General features: G+C 52.5%; 1 protein-coding gene across 2 annotated transcripts; it reads left to right on the top strand.

Annotated features, from left to right (window-relative positions):
- The first annotated feature begins 934 nt into the window (after nucleotides 1–934).
- Nucleotides 935–16,354, top strand: LOC119100709 (V-type proton ATPase subunit H). 2 transcript variants are annotated; one of them, XM_037223787.1, is made up of 11 exons: nucleotides 935–1,147; nucleotides 9,324–9,396; nucleotides 10,138–10,333; nucleotides 11,154–11,369; nucleotides 11,777–11,982; nucleotides 12,495–12,579; nucleotides 13,028–13,206; nucleotides 13,794–13,926; nucleotides 14,260–14,354; nucleotides 14,788–14,901; nucleotides 15,198–16,354. In XM_037223787.1, the coding sequence occupies exons 1-11, from the start codon at nucleotides 1,084–1,086 to the stop codon at nucleotides 15,280–15,282; spliced, it is 1,446 nt and encodes a 481-aa protein (XP_037079682.1). In that variant the 5' UTR covers nucleotides 935–1,083; the 3' UTR covers nucleotides 15,283–16,354. The 2 variants fall into 2 exon arrangements, with proteins under 2 accessions (XP_037079682.1, XP_037079681.1); XM_037223786.1 differs by lacking the exon at nucleotides 935–1,147 and adding an exon at nucleotides 5,170–5,563.
- The last annotated feature ends 1,656 nt before the right edge of the window (nucleotides 16,355–18,010 follow it).

Below are 18,010 nucleotides of genomic sequence, written 5' to 3'. Positions count from 1 at the left end.
ACGGCGGAGCCCAGGACTGCTCTCCCCGTTGCTGCAATGAAACGGCCCGGTTTCCTCCATCGCACACATCACCGACAAGTCAGCTGAGCCAAAGCCACCGTTGACGCGGACACCAAACACAGAACTCGCGGCACCCGAGGAGCCTAGCGGTGAGGAGGCTGACTTGTCGTTCAAGCGTACTGAATGCGTATTGTGTCGTGATTAAATAAATATATGTATTGCTGCGGTCTGTTTTACTTGCTATGATCTTGCTGGGCAAAAATGAGCCCGGTTAACGTAACGTCACTTCAAAATAACCCCTCCCTTGCTTTGCACCGGACAACATAAGCCGGTTTAACGTAATCCTTGCCTGGCCTTACGCCGGAAGTCAATTCCCTCCCCCCCCCCCCCAATCGGAAGTGACTTAAGGTCCGTCGAGGGAAAAAGAGGCCTTGCTTGACCCAATTAAAAAAACGTCTGCTTCGTATGCTGTTTTTAAACCCTGACCTATTTGCAAAGCCGACCGTAGCGTAGAGCATATTTACCCTGCAATGCAAAGAAATTTCGGTCTTCTCTATAATACATAATAGAAGATCTTAAAAAGATCACTGTTGTTGCACCGTGCGTCGATATGGTTTAAAGCTACTCGGCGTGAGAGGATGTCTTAGAGATGGACAAAGTGACAAGCTATGCTCTCCTTTAGACATCTTATCGAAAGTACTTTTCATGAATGATAAACAAGCATATTCACTGGAAACTGTTAACTTGTCAATTAATTTTGAAAGGGAAGCAAGTACCAATAACTGAGGCTATCATCATTTGAAAATGAAAATGACGAAACAAGGCCTTTTAATCCTCTTAAACGACTTAGGATCTCAATATAAGCCTCACGTGATGATGGAGAAAAGCGCTACTGAACGATACGCATCTGTGACAATATCTGTTGTTGCTGCTAGAGTGGGAGGGACGTTCTCGTGGTGCGTTTCACTGAAGTTCTATATTTTTTATTAACTGGGAGGCTTTGCCTAACATAATCGGACATTAGGGCAAACGCCTCTGTATTGTGAGAACTAGACACGCCTTTGTAGTCCTCATAATTCTGTGATGGCGGCTGGGAGAACAATTGAGGCTATTTTGTCTACGCTGCCAGAGAATGTTGTGCTGGGAGGTAAGTCAATAGCGATGCTCGTACAGCATTCGCTTTTTATACATGGGTATGCTTTATGTGGTTCTGTTCACATGTAAGTGTTTTGTGGGCTGTGTCTGAATTTCTGACTGTGCTGTGGCCATCTAAAATCACTACAGGTGGTAGCTAGTAACAATGTGCTGCCTTTTAGCCAAATTTGAATAAATGGTGATGTATTTCCTGTTGAAAATAAGAATGGTGTCTGAGATGCGGATTATAATGTGATGAATTGGAAATCAATTTCTTTCAAGCTCCCATAGCAGTTACAGAATTAAAAGTATATGTTCTGTAAAAAGATAATCTTTGCTCTGGGCATAGTTTGCAGTGGTGTGAGTTTTCCTTGATCACTTGCCGTTATGCTGTGGATATAATGTTAGGGCTTGAATCAATTTTTTTTACACATCTCCAGCAGAAACATAATTGAGAGTGGACATTCTGATGCCTCAATCCCCAGGATTTTTGCTTTTTGTTACACCAGGGTAATGCTTCCCCTGTCCCTAGTTGATTGTGGTTTTAGCTTCCCCACATCCCATAAAACCTAGAGTGTTAATAGTTCATCTTGCCATGGACATGGTATTTGAGGTTGTACAACCAGTAACACATGTTCAGTATATCTTAATTATAATTGGTGCTTATTTATCTATCATATTCATTTTCATATATTGATTTAATGCAACCTGAGAGGACTGGAGGCACCTAGTATTGATATCTGTGTACTGGTTCATGCAGCAATATTTTTAGCATAATTTTCAGAGCAACAACAATATATGACTTTTGACATGCTTAACTACCAGATGGCTGCTTTTTCAGATCTTGTCCCAAGGTATGATTTTCTTGGAACTACAATGTTTGGTTAAAAGCAAAAAAAAATAATGGAATATTCTGGTGTGCATACATAAGAATGACGGTGGGATGCAGCAGGAAACACACTGGATGGATACTAATCTCCAGTGATCTGCAACTTCGTGCATCAATAAAAATACATTGTAAAATCAATATTACCCAAAACAAGGCTATGAAGCTAATGCCATTTTACTTTTCTGCACATGTGGATGTCTCTAAATCTAAATAGTTGCCCAAAAATCATTTTTGAATATCTGAAATCATAAACTGGACATGTTCAGCCTGTCTTTACCTTGGATTGTGTCCAACAGATGTTGTAACTTGCAGTGGCCCACATTATTCTCCCAGAGAATTTGATAAAGCATGGCTTATTATGCCTTGAGGGGATCTGGAATCTAGAGGCATTTTGCAGGAGGAAATAACTTGATAACTTGGGAAGTGAGATGTGGAGGGATGGGTTGTAACAACTAAAATGTTGATTAGTTGTCTAGGCAAGATCATCACAAAACACCCCAGCAGGTTCTTACAGCAAGTGGGTCAGGTAAACATAGACAAGTGTCAAATATTATTATTTCATCCCACCAGCTCCCACCCATTTCTTTGCAAACACAGGCTAAATACCACCCAGGGGAAGAGAATTTGTGGCAATAAAAAAATAAAATGTGTGTTAAAATAAAAAAATAAATTTGTGCACATGTTTAAGAAGGAATGGGTGGTCAGCTCCTGACAGTGACTAGACTTGGTGTGATATTATGTGTTGCATGCTATAGTTTGGTCTTGAAGCAGATGTTATGCTTGCTTACTCACCTGGGGCTATGCATTTGCACCTCTGAGGTTTGCCATGCTTTTCTGGTGGTGTTTGATGGATTGTCCTGTCTGTATTATTCAGTATTGTTCAACTTTAGCCTTTGCAGGCGAGTTGCGGTAAAGGGGTGCATGGCTGGCAGAAGGAAAAATGCGAAATGAATGAGGAGAGGCAGCAGTTTTATAGGAGTATATCTATGCTCTCCTGACCAGTAAATGTCATGCCCGCGATCTGACGGTCGCCAACGGTGCGATGTGCGGGCCGTTGTTAGGTCATGTGCTGGAATCTGGTTGGACGGAGCCGGCCGCGGTGGGTTAGCACGGACCACCGCGCGGGGCTCTGGCGGAGTGAGCCAGACCTTTGGGCGCAAAAGGACCATCGCAGTAGGCGCGTCCGAAAACACAAATAAGCAACGGCGAGTGACTGCATGGGATCACGGTAGTGTTGACGTGACGTCACCGAAGTTAATGTCACAACATTGACAGCTGTACAACCCTGTAGAAAGGAACGATCGCCGCTTAACTCTTGTAGGCGTGTAGCCCGTGCCGGGCCGGTCTAGCACCGCCTTTAGTGGGCCGGGGCGGGGGGAGGGGAAGCATTGGAACCTCTCCAAGATCTCGGCCGCCATGTATCTCACGAAAAGTGATCCATGCCGGTGGAAAGATACCACCATGACAATTTGAAAACGCTTAGAACGTTTGGCCTCTGATTAAATAGTGTTCACTGAAGGTCACGAAAGCTCAGAGTACGTTCATGCGCATCTTAAAACCATTGAAATACTTGAGCGCAACGATTTGAATTGTAAGTTACGAATACCGAAAAGTAAGACTGTGGTGAGTTCCCCGAGACCCTCGCGGGCTTTCAGCACTCCTGGTCAGGGCTGGCCATGTCAACTGCACATGCACGGGTCCAACATTCTCCTCTTCTGCCTACCTATGAACACGTCCTTCGGCAGACTGAGAATTAGCGATAGTGGTTACGAGATAATGAAGCACACCCGGGCTATCCGAGCCCCAAAGGTCAGCTAATGCTAGTCGAGGTGGCATGGTGTACTGTTTTTGACCAAATTTTTCGCTCAAAGTCTAAAAATTTGAAGTACTACAGGGGTTTTCGTGACCATATGTCACCGAGGTCAGGGAAAGCCAATGATTTGCATGAAAAGGTGAAAAGGCCGAGTGAGGTCCCAACATAGTTTGCTCGTTTTGATTTCCAGCGTCGCCTTTGCGTGGCATGGGCCTGACGATAAAGATCATGTCACATGGTAGCTGTCCAAGATAGTTGTAGGAACCCATTTTTCAGGATTTCGCTCCTCGATATGATGTATAAAAGATGAAGGGCGGCTGGGGATAGCTTTGCATGGCCTGAGGTCTTGCATGGCCTTGCGGTGAGTTTGGGTTTACGCGTTCCTTACCTATGGAGGAATAATTTTCCACAACATTCCAAAAAGCAGCGCATTGAATTGGATCAAATCTCATGCGTGCATATATACGTGCTGGTTTCCAAGCCTGTTTAGGCTGAATGCACTATAAAAGCGTGGAAAACGATGCACTACACGAAATTGTCCAAATAAGGCATGCACAGGGCTGCATTTAGAACAAGACACACCAGTGAGACGAACGCGCGGGCCCGCCATGGGTCTCGAACTACCGTATTCTCATGAGCCTGCGATCTGTCTCAACCCCCCCCCCCCCCCCCGTCGTTGAAGTGGAGACCCATCAGGCACCCGCCTGGCACGGTGCCTGTGCCGAAAGCCGGCGCCAGACGGCCCGACACTGACAGCCGGCCGCCAGACGGTGCGGAGCTGACACTGACGAAAGCCGTCCGGGCACTGCCGGACGGTGCGGAGCTGACACTGACAGCCGGCCGCCGGACGGTGCGGAGCTGACACTGACAGCCGGCCGCCGGACGGTGCGGAGCTGACACTGACAGCCGGCCGCCGGACGGTGCGGAGCTGACGCCGGCCGGCCGCCGGACGGTGCGGAGCTGACACTGACAGCCGGCCGCCGGACGGTGCGGAGCTGACGCTGACAGCCGGCCGCCAGACGGTGCAGCGCACGGGTAGATACTGCGGAGCACGTGTGACTGTGTCACCTGGCCGAGCCGTGACCCGGACCGCGGACCCAGGCCGAGCGGACCCCCGTCAGCCGGCGACCGCAGCCCCCTGAGCGGCGGCGTCCCCACCGATACAGCGGCGGAGCGGCGCTGGTGCCTGCCCGCTCATTAGGGCCAGGAGGGGACGGTTGCGTCAGCCGGACCTACGGCGATTGGTGGGCCCGACCCACGCTCCTCGCCGCCGGGGAAAATAGCCAGGAAGCATACAAAGGGCGCCGGAGCAGGGGAGCGGCGATGTAAATAACTATTGCGCGGGCAGAGTGGTGGTGGGACGCGCGGGTGCGACGGAGCAGGGCCGCCGCGGCCGGGTAGGCTTCATTGGGGAGACAAGTAACCCTAGTGCGTGTTGTGTCAACGGGTATCCGGCATGGAAACCGTCGAGAGTGCCAAGAAGATGAACGCACATGCGCAAGGCGCCGTAGCAAAAATTTGTGGTGTGGAAACTGAATTGGAATACGTTCGGCCGATCAGGCCATGGAAGCCCCACCCCAGCATCGCAGTTGCTTGCAGTGAAGACCAGCGCGAACGGCGCAACAAAGCGCACGAAGCGGAGAAGAGATATGTGGCAATGGACTTGCTACCAAGAACCATGCAGCTGGTCCAGGACTTTGACCTGTTTGATTGGTTCAACCGCTCAAGTAAGTTTGAGTCCTTGCCATCCAACTATGGGACGTTTCTTCAGGAGGCTCATGGGTTATAATACAAGCAGACTACATTTATTATGTACTTAAGAACCCTAAGCCGTATTTCTTCTCGTGAAACTCTGTTAGCCACAGGCGCGGTGAGATTAGCATTTCGTTAGGATGGAGGCCAGCTAACCTTGCGTCGTACGGGAAATGCTGCCCGTCAGTTTTGTTTTTTGTTTTCCTTTTTTGCTGTCATTTTCAAACAGTTTGCCCCAACTTCTGAAGGCCTGTGAACTTTAAGTATGTTTTACACGTGTTTATGCTTTTTTGTAAGCGTTTTTCACGACCAGCCTCAGGTTGGTCCGTGCTGGGAAATGCGCGAAGGCTAGACACGTTCGCCGAACCCTTGCCGTGTCCTTTAGTCTGAATTATCTTGTTTCTGGCCACATAATATGTCAGATGTTTCACAGCTAGTTGTGCCTTCAGGTTCAGTGCTTGCAATGTACACCGTATAGAAATACGGATCGTTCTGGGAAATCTTTAGTGAGAGAGCTGGTGCTGGCCCAATAGTTCCTGACAGACGCGGCTTGGCCCAGTGACTAGAGCCACGCATGTGCGTTAACATCACTGGGGTTGATGGAATCCGTGCTCAACGGCTCGTAGATACTGGAGTATTATAAATTTGCCGGAACTACTAAAGGTGTTAAGACAGGGCATCACCTGACTCATCGCCTGTATGCAAATTTTGCAAGCCCACGTTGGAGTCGGCGTTTAGTTCAGAACAACAGGCTGCTTGCTTTGGACTCTCATTCCGACGACACGCAGTTGGTCTTGACATGTATGGTTATCATTCCTGGCATTAACTGCGTTGACCTTCCACGAGTGCGAAAACCATGACAGTTCGGTGTTGCCCTCGGGCTTTAGACGCCCATGCCGCCAAATGACAGACCGGTGACTCCCCTGCTCCGCGGGCTGGCCAGTGCACCTGGCCGTGCTCGGCGGGCCGACTGTGCCGTGTTGTGCGGCGGTGGACGCGTGCCTTGTCGGCGGCCGTCGTCCGGTCAAAGACCTGGCCCGCGAAACTACGCAGCTGCTGCGGCACCTTGTTTACCGGGCCGGCTCGTCTCAGGGGCGTCGGCGCGGCGACAGGATCAGCTTTCACTGCTCCCCTGCCGGCGGCAGGGGTGGATTTACAGAGCCCCCGGTGTACAGGGCCAGGATTGCCTACCGGTCCCTACCGGACTCGAGACGTCACTAGGCCACCCGCGCCGGCACCGTCCGCTTACGGTTGACGGGCGGCTCGTTAGTGTGCTGGCCATACATTACATACAAATAGAACGTTTTTTTTTCAAGCTCCGTCCTAATCCGAAGCAAATGTCGTGTAAAACTACACCATTGGCCGAGACAGTAGCGCGTACGTACCGCGCGGCCACCCCCTCGCATCGCGGACAGGGATGCCCTCCCCATGGCAAGCGGCGCGTGCTGCGGCCAAAGAACGCGGAATGTGGATGTGAACAGGTGCTCAGGGTCACGATTTCACATTCGGTCGGCCCGTCTAGTCATTTAGGTTTTCTAAGCATATCGATGCGTAATTTGCTATCGATAGAAAAAATGGGACCATTAGGGGAGAAAATTAGCGATTGAATGGTTACAGATCTAAGTTATTCCAGGCAATGTACGGCACACAATACAGATCTTCTTCTGCCATAGCATAGATCCGGAACGATAACTAGTATTTACGGTCTCTTTGCAACCAGCCCGTTTTCGACATCGATGTTTCGACATCCATCGTGATGCTGGGTGACTGGTTCCATTAGCTAGTAAACCTCAAATTAGCAATAATCCTATGGCTGTGTTTGGGATGAGCCCAGGTAAAACTTGTGCATCCCCCCCCCCCCCACACACACACACATTCATGGAAACCGCTGTCAATCATTGTCAGGACATGACTGTGCTTTCCGTGATGTATGCTAACACATGTCTTTGGGTGTTCATGGCGCGACGCTTTTCGCAACATTGCGGACTGAAACGTGCCGTGTTAGCTGGCCCTTTACGTGGTGGTGTCTCCTAAACATTGGGTGAGTACCCAGCAAGGCAGGCCAAACAAAGCTCAGAGAAATGTCGAAACTGATGAAGTTATTTATATTCGGCCGATCGGACCAAATCCTTGTTGGCCTGATTGCCTTAGAAGAGTGCAGACGCAGGGTAGATAGGAACCCGTCCACTAGACAGCTCGTAAGACTTCATCTTGTCGGTGGGGCCTGCAGCCGTGCTTTGTCCACTACGCCTCCGGGCCCGTAGCAGCCGGCTATGTAGTCACCGGTGCTCTGAGGATAGTGTTGACCTCATCGGGGCTTTCTACATTGACGGCTGCTCTTAGCGAAATGAGGGTTGCGTGGACGGGGTCTAGGCAATCGCATGGGGGCTGAGAGGCGTGTCGCCTTCAGCTGACGTTGTTGGGGAAAGAGGCGACGCCTTCAGCTGTCGAAGGGACGAAAGTCCGTACGGGGGCGGGTCGACTGAGCTAAACTCTGCTTAATACCAAGCAAAGTAATAGGTGCTACGTGAACCTCAATCATTTTCATGTCGCTCAGTTGCTGCATTTGTGGTATAGTGTGCCATGCATGTCTTTGGGGGATTTCTCCTTCCCCAAGCAAATGATGGCCCTTTTATCACTTGCAGGGATGTGATTTGGTTACATCGGTTGTATGCGCCTGTACTCCATTTCTATGGAGATATGCCACGGCTTGCGAGATCTGCCGTCTCAGCCTCGGCAGGATACGGCCAGGAAAAAAACAAGGCAAACCTCATTTTCCAGCATTTGGGCCTTTCCCTCTCCATAGTGGGCTCAGCCCCTCTGCAGATGTTGTGTGTTGTGGTAACTGACAGGCTCTGCTCCTCTGCTGATGTTGTGTGTTGTGGTAACTGTGACGGGCTCTGCTCCTCAGCTGATGTTGTGTTCTTTGGTAACTGTGACGGGCTCTGCTCCTCTGCTGATGTTGCGTGCTGTGGTAGCTATGACGAGCTCTGCTCCTCTGCTGATGTATGTTGTGACAACTGTGACGGGCTCTGCTCCTCTGCTGATGTTGTGTGCTGTGGTAACTGTGACGGGCTCTGCTTCTCTGCTGATGTTGCGTGCTGTGGTAATTGTGACGGGCTCTGCTCCTCTGCTGATGTTGTGTGTTGTGGTAACTGTGACGGGCTCTGCTCCTCTGCTGATGTGTTCTTTGGTAGCTGTGACGGGCTCTGCTCCTCTGCTGATGTGTTCTTTGGTAACTATGACGGGCTCTGCTCCTCTGCTCATGTTGCGTGCTGAGGTAACTATGACAGGCTCTGCTCCTCTGCTGATGTTGTATGTTGTGATAACTGTGACGGACTCTGCTCTTGTGCTGATGTTGCGTGTTGTGGTAACTGTGACGGGCTCTGCTCCTCTGCTGATGTTTTATGTTGTGATAACTGTGACGGGCTCTGCTTCTCTGCTGATGTTGCGTGCTGTGGTAACTGTGACGGGCTCTGCTTCTCTGCTGATGTTGCGTGTTGTGGTAACTGTGACGGACTCTGCTCCTCTGCTGATGTGTTCTGTGGTAGCTGTGACGGGCTCTGCACGTCGGCTGATGTGGTAACTGTGACGGGCTCTGCTCCTCTGCTGATGTTATGTGTTGTAGCTATGACGGGCTCTGTTCTCCGTTACCCTTTACCGTTGGTCGGCCGTGTTCGGCCAACTGCTCACTTTTTGCTAAGGCGCTTAACGCATCGATTTCTTTGATTTCAGAATGCACTGGACTGCTGCAGGTCCAGGCGGCAGAAATCAAGTCCAAGAATATAAACTGGCAGTCTTATTTGCAGTAAGTGTGCGGACATGACGCATATGAGCATGTGTGCAGCAGGACGGGGCTAATTGGACTCACAATATTTACGCTGAAACATCGGCTGACAGTTCTGGTAATGCTGCCATGAGATACGCTGTTTATTATTTTCACATAGAACTCTGTTCATTGTATTAGGATTCGTCCTCTCCAACCCCCCCCCCCCCCCCCCCCCTCCCCCGCCCATCCAGTCGTGTCTTTTTTTTAACTCCGAACATTTTGCATGGCTGGATTGTTGTGATCAGAGCTCACGCTAAACAGTGCTCGTGTGAGTCTTGACCCTCCTCCCCTTCCCCCTCCCCCCCCCCCCTTCACCATCCGATTGTGCAATTGCAGGCCAACGGTAGGGCTTTATGGCGAAAGTTTGACTTGGTGCAATGTTCGGGACGGTCCCTCCTACCCTTTGACGTCAATTGACTTTTAGTGTAACTGTTGCCACCAGCAGCAAGCCATATCGGTGAAGGGCAACAAACGAGCGCTTGAAGCGACTCGAACCCGCCTCGCCGCGGGTGGGTGAATCGGAATACAAGCGCTCTAACCAACTGAACTATCGGGGCAAAAGGCCCGGTTGGAAGCGAACGAGATCTGCATCCAATGTAACGGTGAACCAAAGAACGCATCCAGCGACCGGGAGCCCGTAACATGAGCCGTTCTCACCCATACCGCTGGGACGCACGCGTCAGGCCGGCCGCTGCCAACCGTCCGACCTGTGTCTGCTAGGTCTCAGATGATCAGCGAAGAAGACTATAACTTCATCGTGGCCTACGACAACGCCCTGAACGACCCGAGCCAGCGAAACGCGCTGGTGCGCGCGCAGAGCAACCAGTGCGCTAAGACGTTCCTCAACCTGTTGGGCCACATCTGCAAGGACCACACCATCCAGTACCTGCTGGTGCTGATCGAGGACATGCTGTCGGTACGTCTGCCAATATTGGCAGTGTGGCGGTGACCGTTTAGTCGTGATAAAGACAGGGTAGTGGACTGTGCGGACTTCTAGAGCCCGTTCGTTACTGGCGAATGGAAGCCATTCCCTTCTTGGAGCAAGCTCATTAACATGTTACGCAGCTTCCGGACTCACTTGTGACGTCACGACCCAAATCCATCGCTAACATAGTCGATAGGCGAGGTGCGTTTGTTTTGAAGTAAGCCGTCGTTGTTGATATAGCCACGCCTAGCAACAAGTCCTGTATATGGGGCAAATGGGCATGTCTCGATGACATGTGGATAGCGTGACCGATAATTATGTTTTTAGCCACAGAACTTGTCAATAACTGTTCCACCGGATGATAATCAGGTGCGCCATTCCTGCGCGGTATATGTATCCATGGACCTGAATCAGCTGACTCTTCTCGTTGCCCGTATTTGGAATTCAAGACGTCGTTCATAAACGCGGCTCTATGACGTCACAGTTTGCTCCCTGAATGTGCGGAGCTTGGGCTCGAAGTGCATGAGGAAGTGGGCACTGGTGTGTCGGCTGGCTCTGGGAGAACCGGTGCTGACCGGGCTGTGACGTGCCGTGATATCGGTTATGATTCGAGAACCTCACATGCTCCGCGAGCACCGAACTGGTTATAAACGGCTTAGTCGCAGCTCCAGCTACCAGTTATTTGTCAAGGTCTGGAGCTGCTAGGGGCGTACTCACACGGGCCGTCCAGGCGCGGGCAGTGTGTGGTCAGCCCAGGCGCGCGGTCGCCGGGATGGCGGGTGACGGTGGTCCGCGTCCGGCCGGCCCGCAGGACAAGGAGAACGGCCAGGTGTTCCGCGAGTACGCGCGCCGCAAGGGCGAGAGCGTCTGGGCGCCGTTCCTGAACCTGCTGAACAGGCCGGACGACATCAGCGTCAACCTGACGGCCTGGATCCTGGCGCGGCTGGCCAGCGACGGTGGTCCGCAGATGGAGGGCTCCGACCTGCAGCTCTACATGACCTGGCTCAAGGACCAGCTGCGCAAGCCGGTCAGTGGCCCGCCGGCCCCGGGGGCGGGCGCCGCTGGCCGACGGGCTCGCCCCGGCCGCAGAGACTGGCCTGGCCTCGTTCTGTCCTGGTTTGTGCGTAGAGCTGTGGACCGTTACCGAAGATACTGGTGTGAACGTTTTCAGTGCTTCTGTCTTAAGCCGATGCATACTGGTTACAACCACGGCACGAAAATGGCTGGCCGGCGTTAGCAACCGATACCGTCCACTCGACTTCCCGCGTATGACTGTGCACGGATCTCTGTGTGTGTGTGTGTGTGCACAGCATTCCCTTGAAGACGGCCAGTCACCAGTCGCCAGTCATAGTCGCAGACTGCCAGCCACTCTGTAACACCTCAGCCCGCCAGCCGACGTGTACGGCGCCTGACAGCCGCCCGCGCCGCCCGCAGGACAACCAGTACCTGCCAACGGTGGTGCGCTGTCTGCAGCTGATGTTGCGGCTGGACCAGTACCGGCTGGCCTTCTTGCGCGTTGACGGCGTCGCCACGCTGCTGGCCGTGCTCTCGTCGGGCGTCAACTTCCAGTGCCAGTACCAGCTGGTCTTCTGCCTCTGGGTGCTCACCTTCAACGCCGACGTCGCTGAGGAGATGAGCAAGTGAGCCGGTGGCCGTGGCGGCCCCGCCGACTTTGTGCGACGAGGTCGGCGCATTATCCAAGCGGACTTGTGCCGGGGACGCCAGAACAGGATGTGTAGGGTCTTGATTACGCGGCTTAGATTCAGAGTTGGGGTCTGCCTAGGAAGCGGACCGATAAGGTCTTCCTGGAATCGGGATCTTGAGGCAGTTTTCTCGAATGGTCTGCCGAGGCTCAGGATTTCAGAGGAAATATGGCGAGAAGATCCTTTCGGATATACGACCCACGCTTGAGACGCCGGCGCCAGGCCCATGCTGGCAGCGCACCTCACAATCTATCCTTGGACTTCATTGGCACGGATTTCGTTCTGGCGGGACGCCCAAGCCGTGGTCTGTTCGGTGGTGCACCACCTGTCCATGCTGCTCTCCTTTCGCGTGCAGACCGTGCCAGGTGGCACCGCGTGTTGTCTCGTTTGTGTGCCGCTCGGCGGATGGGGTCCACCGAGTCGCGCGAGCCGCCCCCACCTGCCGCCAGGTACAGCATGATACCGCTGCTCTCCGACGTCCTGATCGACACGGAGAAGGAGAAGGTGGTCCGCATGTGCGTCGCCACGTTCCGGGTGCGTGCTGGGTGTGCGGCTCTGAGGGCGCGCGCTGGCCGGGACCCGAGGCCGTCAACCCGCGCTGCCAGAGTCGGATCTGTTCACGGCGTGTGACATGATCTTGGGCGCGCGTGTGTGTGTGTGTGTGCGTATGTACATGCGCGTGCGTGCGTGTGTGCGCGTGCGTGTGTGCGCGTGAGTGCTCGGTATGAGTCTCGTGCTGAACTCCGTGAGATATGCGCTCGTGTGTGTCTGGACCGTGGGCGCGTTTAGCTTCTGCCGATTAATGTCATTCTCCGCGATCGATGATGCGGACTAGAAGGGCTGCGACGCGGCGCAGCGCGCTGCAGCCTGCTGGACGCTGCTGCCGTGTGACTGGTCTGACTGGAGCGCTGAGGGAGCGCTGCCCCTCGCTCGTCTTGTCCGACTGGCCGTACCTGACGCGTTCGTCTCCGCCGTCCGGCAGAACCTGGTGGACAAGCCGACAAATGCGTCGCTGGCGCGCGAGAACGCCATCCAGATGGTGCAGTGCAAGGTGCTGCGCCACCTGGAACTGATTGGCCAGCGCTATAACACGGACGAGGACCTGCGCGCCGACGTCGACTACCTCACCGAGAAGCTGACGCTCAGCGTGCACGACCTCAAGTACGGCCGTCCGGCCCGGCTGGGGCCGTGGGCACACCTGCCTTGGCTGATGGTGAAAGAAACATGACTACCACGTAGTGCTAGTCATGTTTTTTGTCTTTGTCTCTTTTTCAGATGTCTATATTTTTGTCCGACTCTGACTGAACCGTGCCATTTCGCTCTGCTTTCAGATATTTATGTTTCCTCATACATCTGTTTCCGTCCCTGACCGCATACGTGCTTACGTTTTCAGACCCGATTCGGTCTTCACTCTCTCGTCTTTGTTTTTTGCTCTTCCTTAGTCCACACCTGTCCACGTGGTATTCGTCGTCATTGGGGCTTACGACGCACTCAGCTGTTGAGGCTTTGTGGTGCCGCCTGCCTCTCACCCTGGCAGGAAGGGCGGGCACCGCGGGGAATCGAATGCCGTACCTCTGGTCTCCCAGACCCGCAGTGGTTAACGCGTCTGCGTTAACCACTGCCTGTCCACGCGTACCCCGCCGCCGGGCTGTCTCGGTCGCGATGCCAGGCCGGATGTGCGCTGTCGCCTCAGTGGCGCCGCCGCCGCCGCCGGGCCGGCGCGTGCCTGACGCCCGGCGCCGCCGCAGCTCGCTGGATGAGTACACCACCGAGGTGAAGTCTGGCCGGCTGGAGTGGTCCCTGGTGCACAAGTCGGACAAATTCTGGCGCGAAAATGCCAGCCGCCTCAACGACAACAACTACCAGCTGCTCAAGATGCTGGTGGGACGCGCCGCCACCGCCGCCACCACCAGAATGCGTCACTTCAATACGTGATCGCTGCTGGCATTGCTTCAAATATGTATATGTCCCGCACAGGAATGTTTGTACCACTGAAATGTTCTCGTCTCCAAGGAAAAGTTCGTCTGTACAGATAATTAACAAGATTTCTGTGTTCACTCCCGTTCGGTTTAGATGGTTTTCTTAGCATCGCCGGCATCCCTCGAAGCCCGGTGCTCATCTTCTCGGTGACGCGGGCACGACCCATATCGCATGACCTGTGCCGGCTGTCTCCGTGTGTGTCGTCCGTGACCGCCGCCGGCTTACGGTCGTCAGATCCACCTGATCCAGACCTCCAAGGACCCCCTGGTGGTCAGCGTGGCTTGCCACGACATCGGCGAGTACGTCCGACACTACCCCAGGGGAAAACAGTGAGTGGTGTGACATCGTGCCCGGTGGCGGGACTGGGCCGCGGCTGGTGCGGGCCGTCCCAGTGATCCTGCTTGATAACAAATCATAAGAACCCGAACTCGTATGGCACTGGGCATTTGACCTCAAGACTGTGCTGCAAATGCCACAAGATTGTGCTGTAAAGTGCCTCTAATTTTAACTCAGCGTATTCAGTACATGTTCTACCATTCTGCTAATGTGGTACTCTGTGGATGATATTAGCGTATCTGCCGTACAAGGTGCATTGCTGTTGGTTTTCTTCAGTAATTTGCTTCAGATTGCAGCCCGCGGCAATCTATCGTGTATCAAATCATCGTAAGGTGCGGGGTGTGTTTAGCAGTAGGATGTGATTGTCTCTACCGCGCTGCTTTGTAACGTCACTGGTGCCGTCTGACGCGTCGGTCGTCGCTGCAGCGTTCTGGAGACTCTGGGTGGCAAACAGCGGGTGATGGAGAAGATGCTCTCAGAGGATCCAAACGTGCGCTTGTGCGCCCTGTTGGCCGTCCAGAAGATCATGGTGCACAACTGGTGAGTGGGGCTGGACCGAGCTGAGGAGCGGGGGGAGGGTCTGGTGGAGACCGGCTGTGGAGATGGCTCTTTGGCGCGGCAGAGGGGAGGACCTGGCCGAGACGGCGACCCGTAGTAGGTCGACCTGGTTCACGTGCTGTTTCTCAATGAAAGTGGTGTGCGATGGTGAGCTGCCGTTTGTTTCTCCGGTAAGGCCAACGCCAGGTGATGTGACGTGTGTGCCTCTTCCTCGACGCGCCGTGCCCTGCGCCACGTCACATGATACTCTGAATGGTTGACCGGTGCGCCATTTTTAGGGATTACCTGTCCAAGAAACTGGCGAAGGAGGAGGTGGAGAGCAGAGATGCGATCATGAAGAACCCCTTGGGACCGCTGCAGTAGTACCGTTTATTGAGAGCCGTCCGAACTACCACGCACAAACCCTTGTGTAAGGCCTTCTACCCAGCGCAGGGCATGCCAGTCGTGATCCGAACCAGGAGTCCTGCGCCCACCCTATTCTGCGGACCGATGCAGGCTGCTGCGCCGCATCGGAACATCTCAACAGGACTGAATTGGCAGGGCGTGCCTGGATGTAAAAACGTAATTTTTATCCCTATGTAGTGAAGCATTTAGACCATAGTGCGGCGTTGTGTTGTCGCATACTTGTACAATAGTATATGGATACCCGCCGACGGTATCTTCTGATGGCAAGATTGGTGTAGGGAGTCGGGGTTTGATGGTTGAATCGACACGTTACGCCGAATCTTCAAAACGAATCATGCAAGTATCCGCCCATCACGGCCCCGCCGTCGCTGCACGAATTCGTTGAAGCGCGCCCGCGTCTTTCACGTGCATCTCCGGCGTGCGACCGGCGGCGACGCGGAAGCGCCTTGGTCAGTGTCGAGTGCGGTATCTGTCTGCGCGTGCCCTAGGGACGAAGAGCCCACTGATCCGGGTCTGGCCTCCAGCCGGTCGCCGGCAGATGCTGAAGTGATAGGCCTTGGTTTTGTCACCGGGTTCCGGTGCGCCGGCGGCGGGGACAGCGTCCGATGAAGCCTTGACGTCGGCAGCGCCGACCGAGCCGCTATGCTGTGTGAAACCGAGGCTGTCGTAACTAACGGTGCCAATGGAACGCGTGCCTCACTTCATTAGTCTATGCTTAATCGCGTGTCGCGGAGTGTCGTACCCGCTGCAGCATAATGTGTGAGCGCGATACAATTTCTATCGGTGTTGGGTGAGAGGTAATGAATATGACGTATGATGACATGGCACATTCCAATGGCACACGGGCAGGCGTCTGGTTTGCGGGACATTTATGGCAACACTATTTTAGTGTAGTTTTCGATTGCAAACCGTCCAATCTTTAGCTACAAATGTGTGTGTGTGTGTGTGTGTGTGTGTGTGTGTGTGCGGGCATGGAATGGTTGACATTTGTTTACGATATCCGTAGTTGAAATACATAGTAACTCATGTCTTTTAGGGTTTTCGTGGGCTCGGTTACACACGGCTGATTTTTACAACGAGATCATCTACAGTTGCCATGAGACCAATCTAGCGAACAGCAGGCGTATGCCCTCATCAGCTCGTGCTTGTTTGTCTGGAGCCTCTCACCCTGTTACCTTCATGTGCGCTACATTCGGTGGTGTCATATGAGGTGTCGCTCATGTTCTTATCTCAATATTCATCGATGTTCGAAGACCCAAATGTCAGGAGAGACTCAAGCTTGTGTGCTTCCCGTTGCGTACGTATGTGATAGACTGATCGAAACAGAAGTGCAAACAAATGTCCGTGGAAGAAATGCTCAAAAATGTCGCTCAAGCGTGGCAACGCCTTTTTTGGCTGATTGGCTGAATAATAACGGCTAAGAATCCAAGTTTTGGCTAATATAATGTAATTCTACCAATTTAGTGCGACAGATCAGATGAATACAATTCCAGGGGTGCAATTCCGCACCCAGTTGGACCTTTAGGTGAAATGGGGGTAGTTTTGCTTGTATTTCACTGCCCACTCGCTCTCCGTGCTCATTTTGCGGCACCCTGCTGCTGGGTACACTTAAAACACCGAAGTATGACATCGTGTTGCAGGATGGGCGTTTGAAGTGTCGGTGATGTCATGTGATTAAAGAAAAACACCTGCAATTTAGGCGATACCTTACAGCACTCTTGTAAACAATGGCGCAGCGCGCTGCAATCGCCGCTTACGACGGAACGCTATTGTTGCGCTATTGTGATTGTTCGGGAAGCGTCGGAGGAGGTAGTACGAGGGTGGGGGTGTCGAGGTAGGTGGGTGTCGTAGCATGAAGGTGCATGGAAATTAACAGCAAGGCGCCGAGTTACGGCGTTAGAGGAATTTGGTGACATTTGAATACAGATTTGCATTGGTTATTTTGTTTCAGGCTAAGGCACGGGCAAGAAATAGCGAAAAGACCCCAGGCCTTGTTCGCCGTATATTTTTCAGGAGGATCAGTTTTGCGTCGGTTGAACATAAAAGAGTACTGAATCAGCTGGTACCCACAAATCAGATTATCAGTTATGTGGAAAAGCCAGGTGGCATGGTGCATGCAGATTGCCTGTCATCTGAGTGATGTATTGTTGGCAAGGACTATGAACAAGTGGTGTAAACTTCATATAGCACCGGCTGACTTAACCGATTGATGCCAGAGTTGTGGGGTTATAGGTAGGTGATATCCACATGCCAGCTGTTGACAGCAAATGTACTTCTCTTTACCTTTTGGTGTGTGCTGTTTCCTCAAGACATAAGTGCAAGGTTTTGCTATTGCATACCATACATAGTCCTTTAATGGGCTCAGAAGGCCATTGCTGTTGATGCACCCTTGAGGTACAATAATTGTACAATTATTCCCTTAAACCTTGTTTTGATTTTAGAGCATAATGCAACACAAATGCACAATGACTATTTAACAGTGTGTTCTTGCACATGAAAAATTGTCCAAATGTCACCAGGCACATCAGAGACCTGCCTTAGACCTGTGATGTAACAGAACTGGAACCTTTTGTGTTTAAATAATATATAGTTGTTATCCATCAATCATGATCATTGAGCATGCCTGCAAGTGTGTTAGTTCTACATACAATTCTACAGTATGTTATGGGCATACCACCTCAGCCAA

This window comes from Pollicipes pollicipes, unplaced genomic scaffold (assembly GCF_011947565.3).
Source record: "Pollicipes pollicipes isolate AB1234 unplaced genomic scaffold, Ppol_2.1 Scaffold_4881;HRSCAF=5763_pilon_pilon_pilon, whole genome shotgun sequence".
Lineage (NCBI taxonomy): Eukaryota > Metazoa > Arthropoda > Thecostraca > Pollicipedomorpha > Pollicipedidae > Pollicipes > Pollicipes pollicipes.
This window is presented reverse-complemented; position numbering and strand designations above follow the sequence as displayed.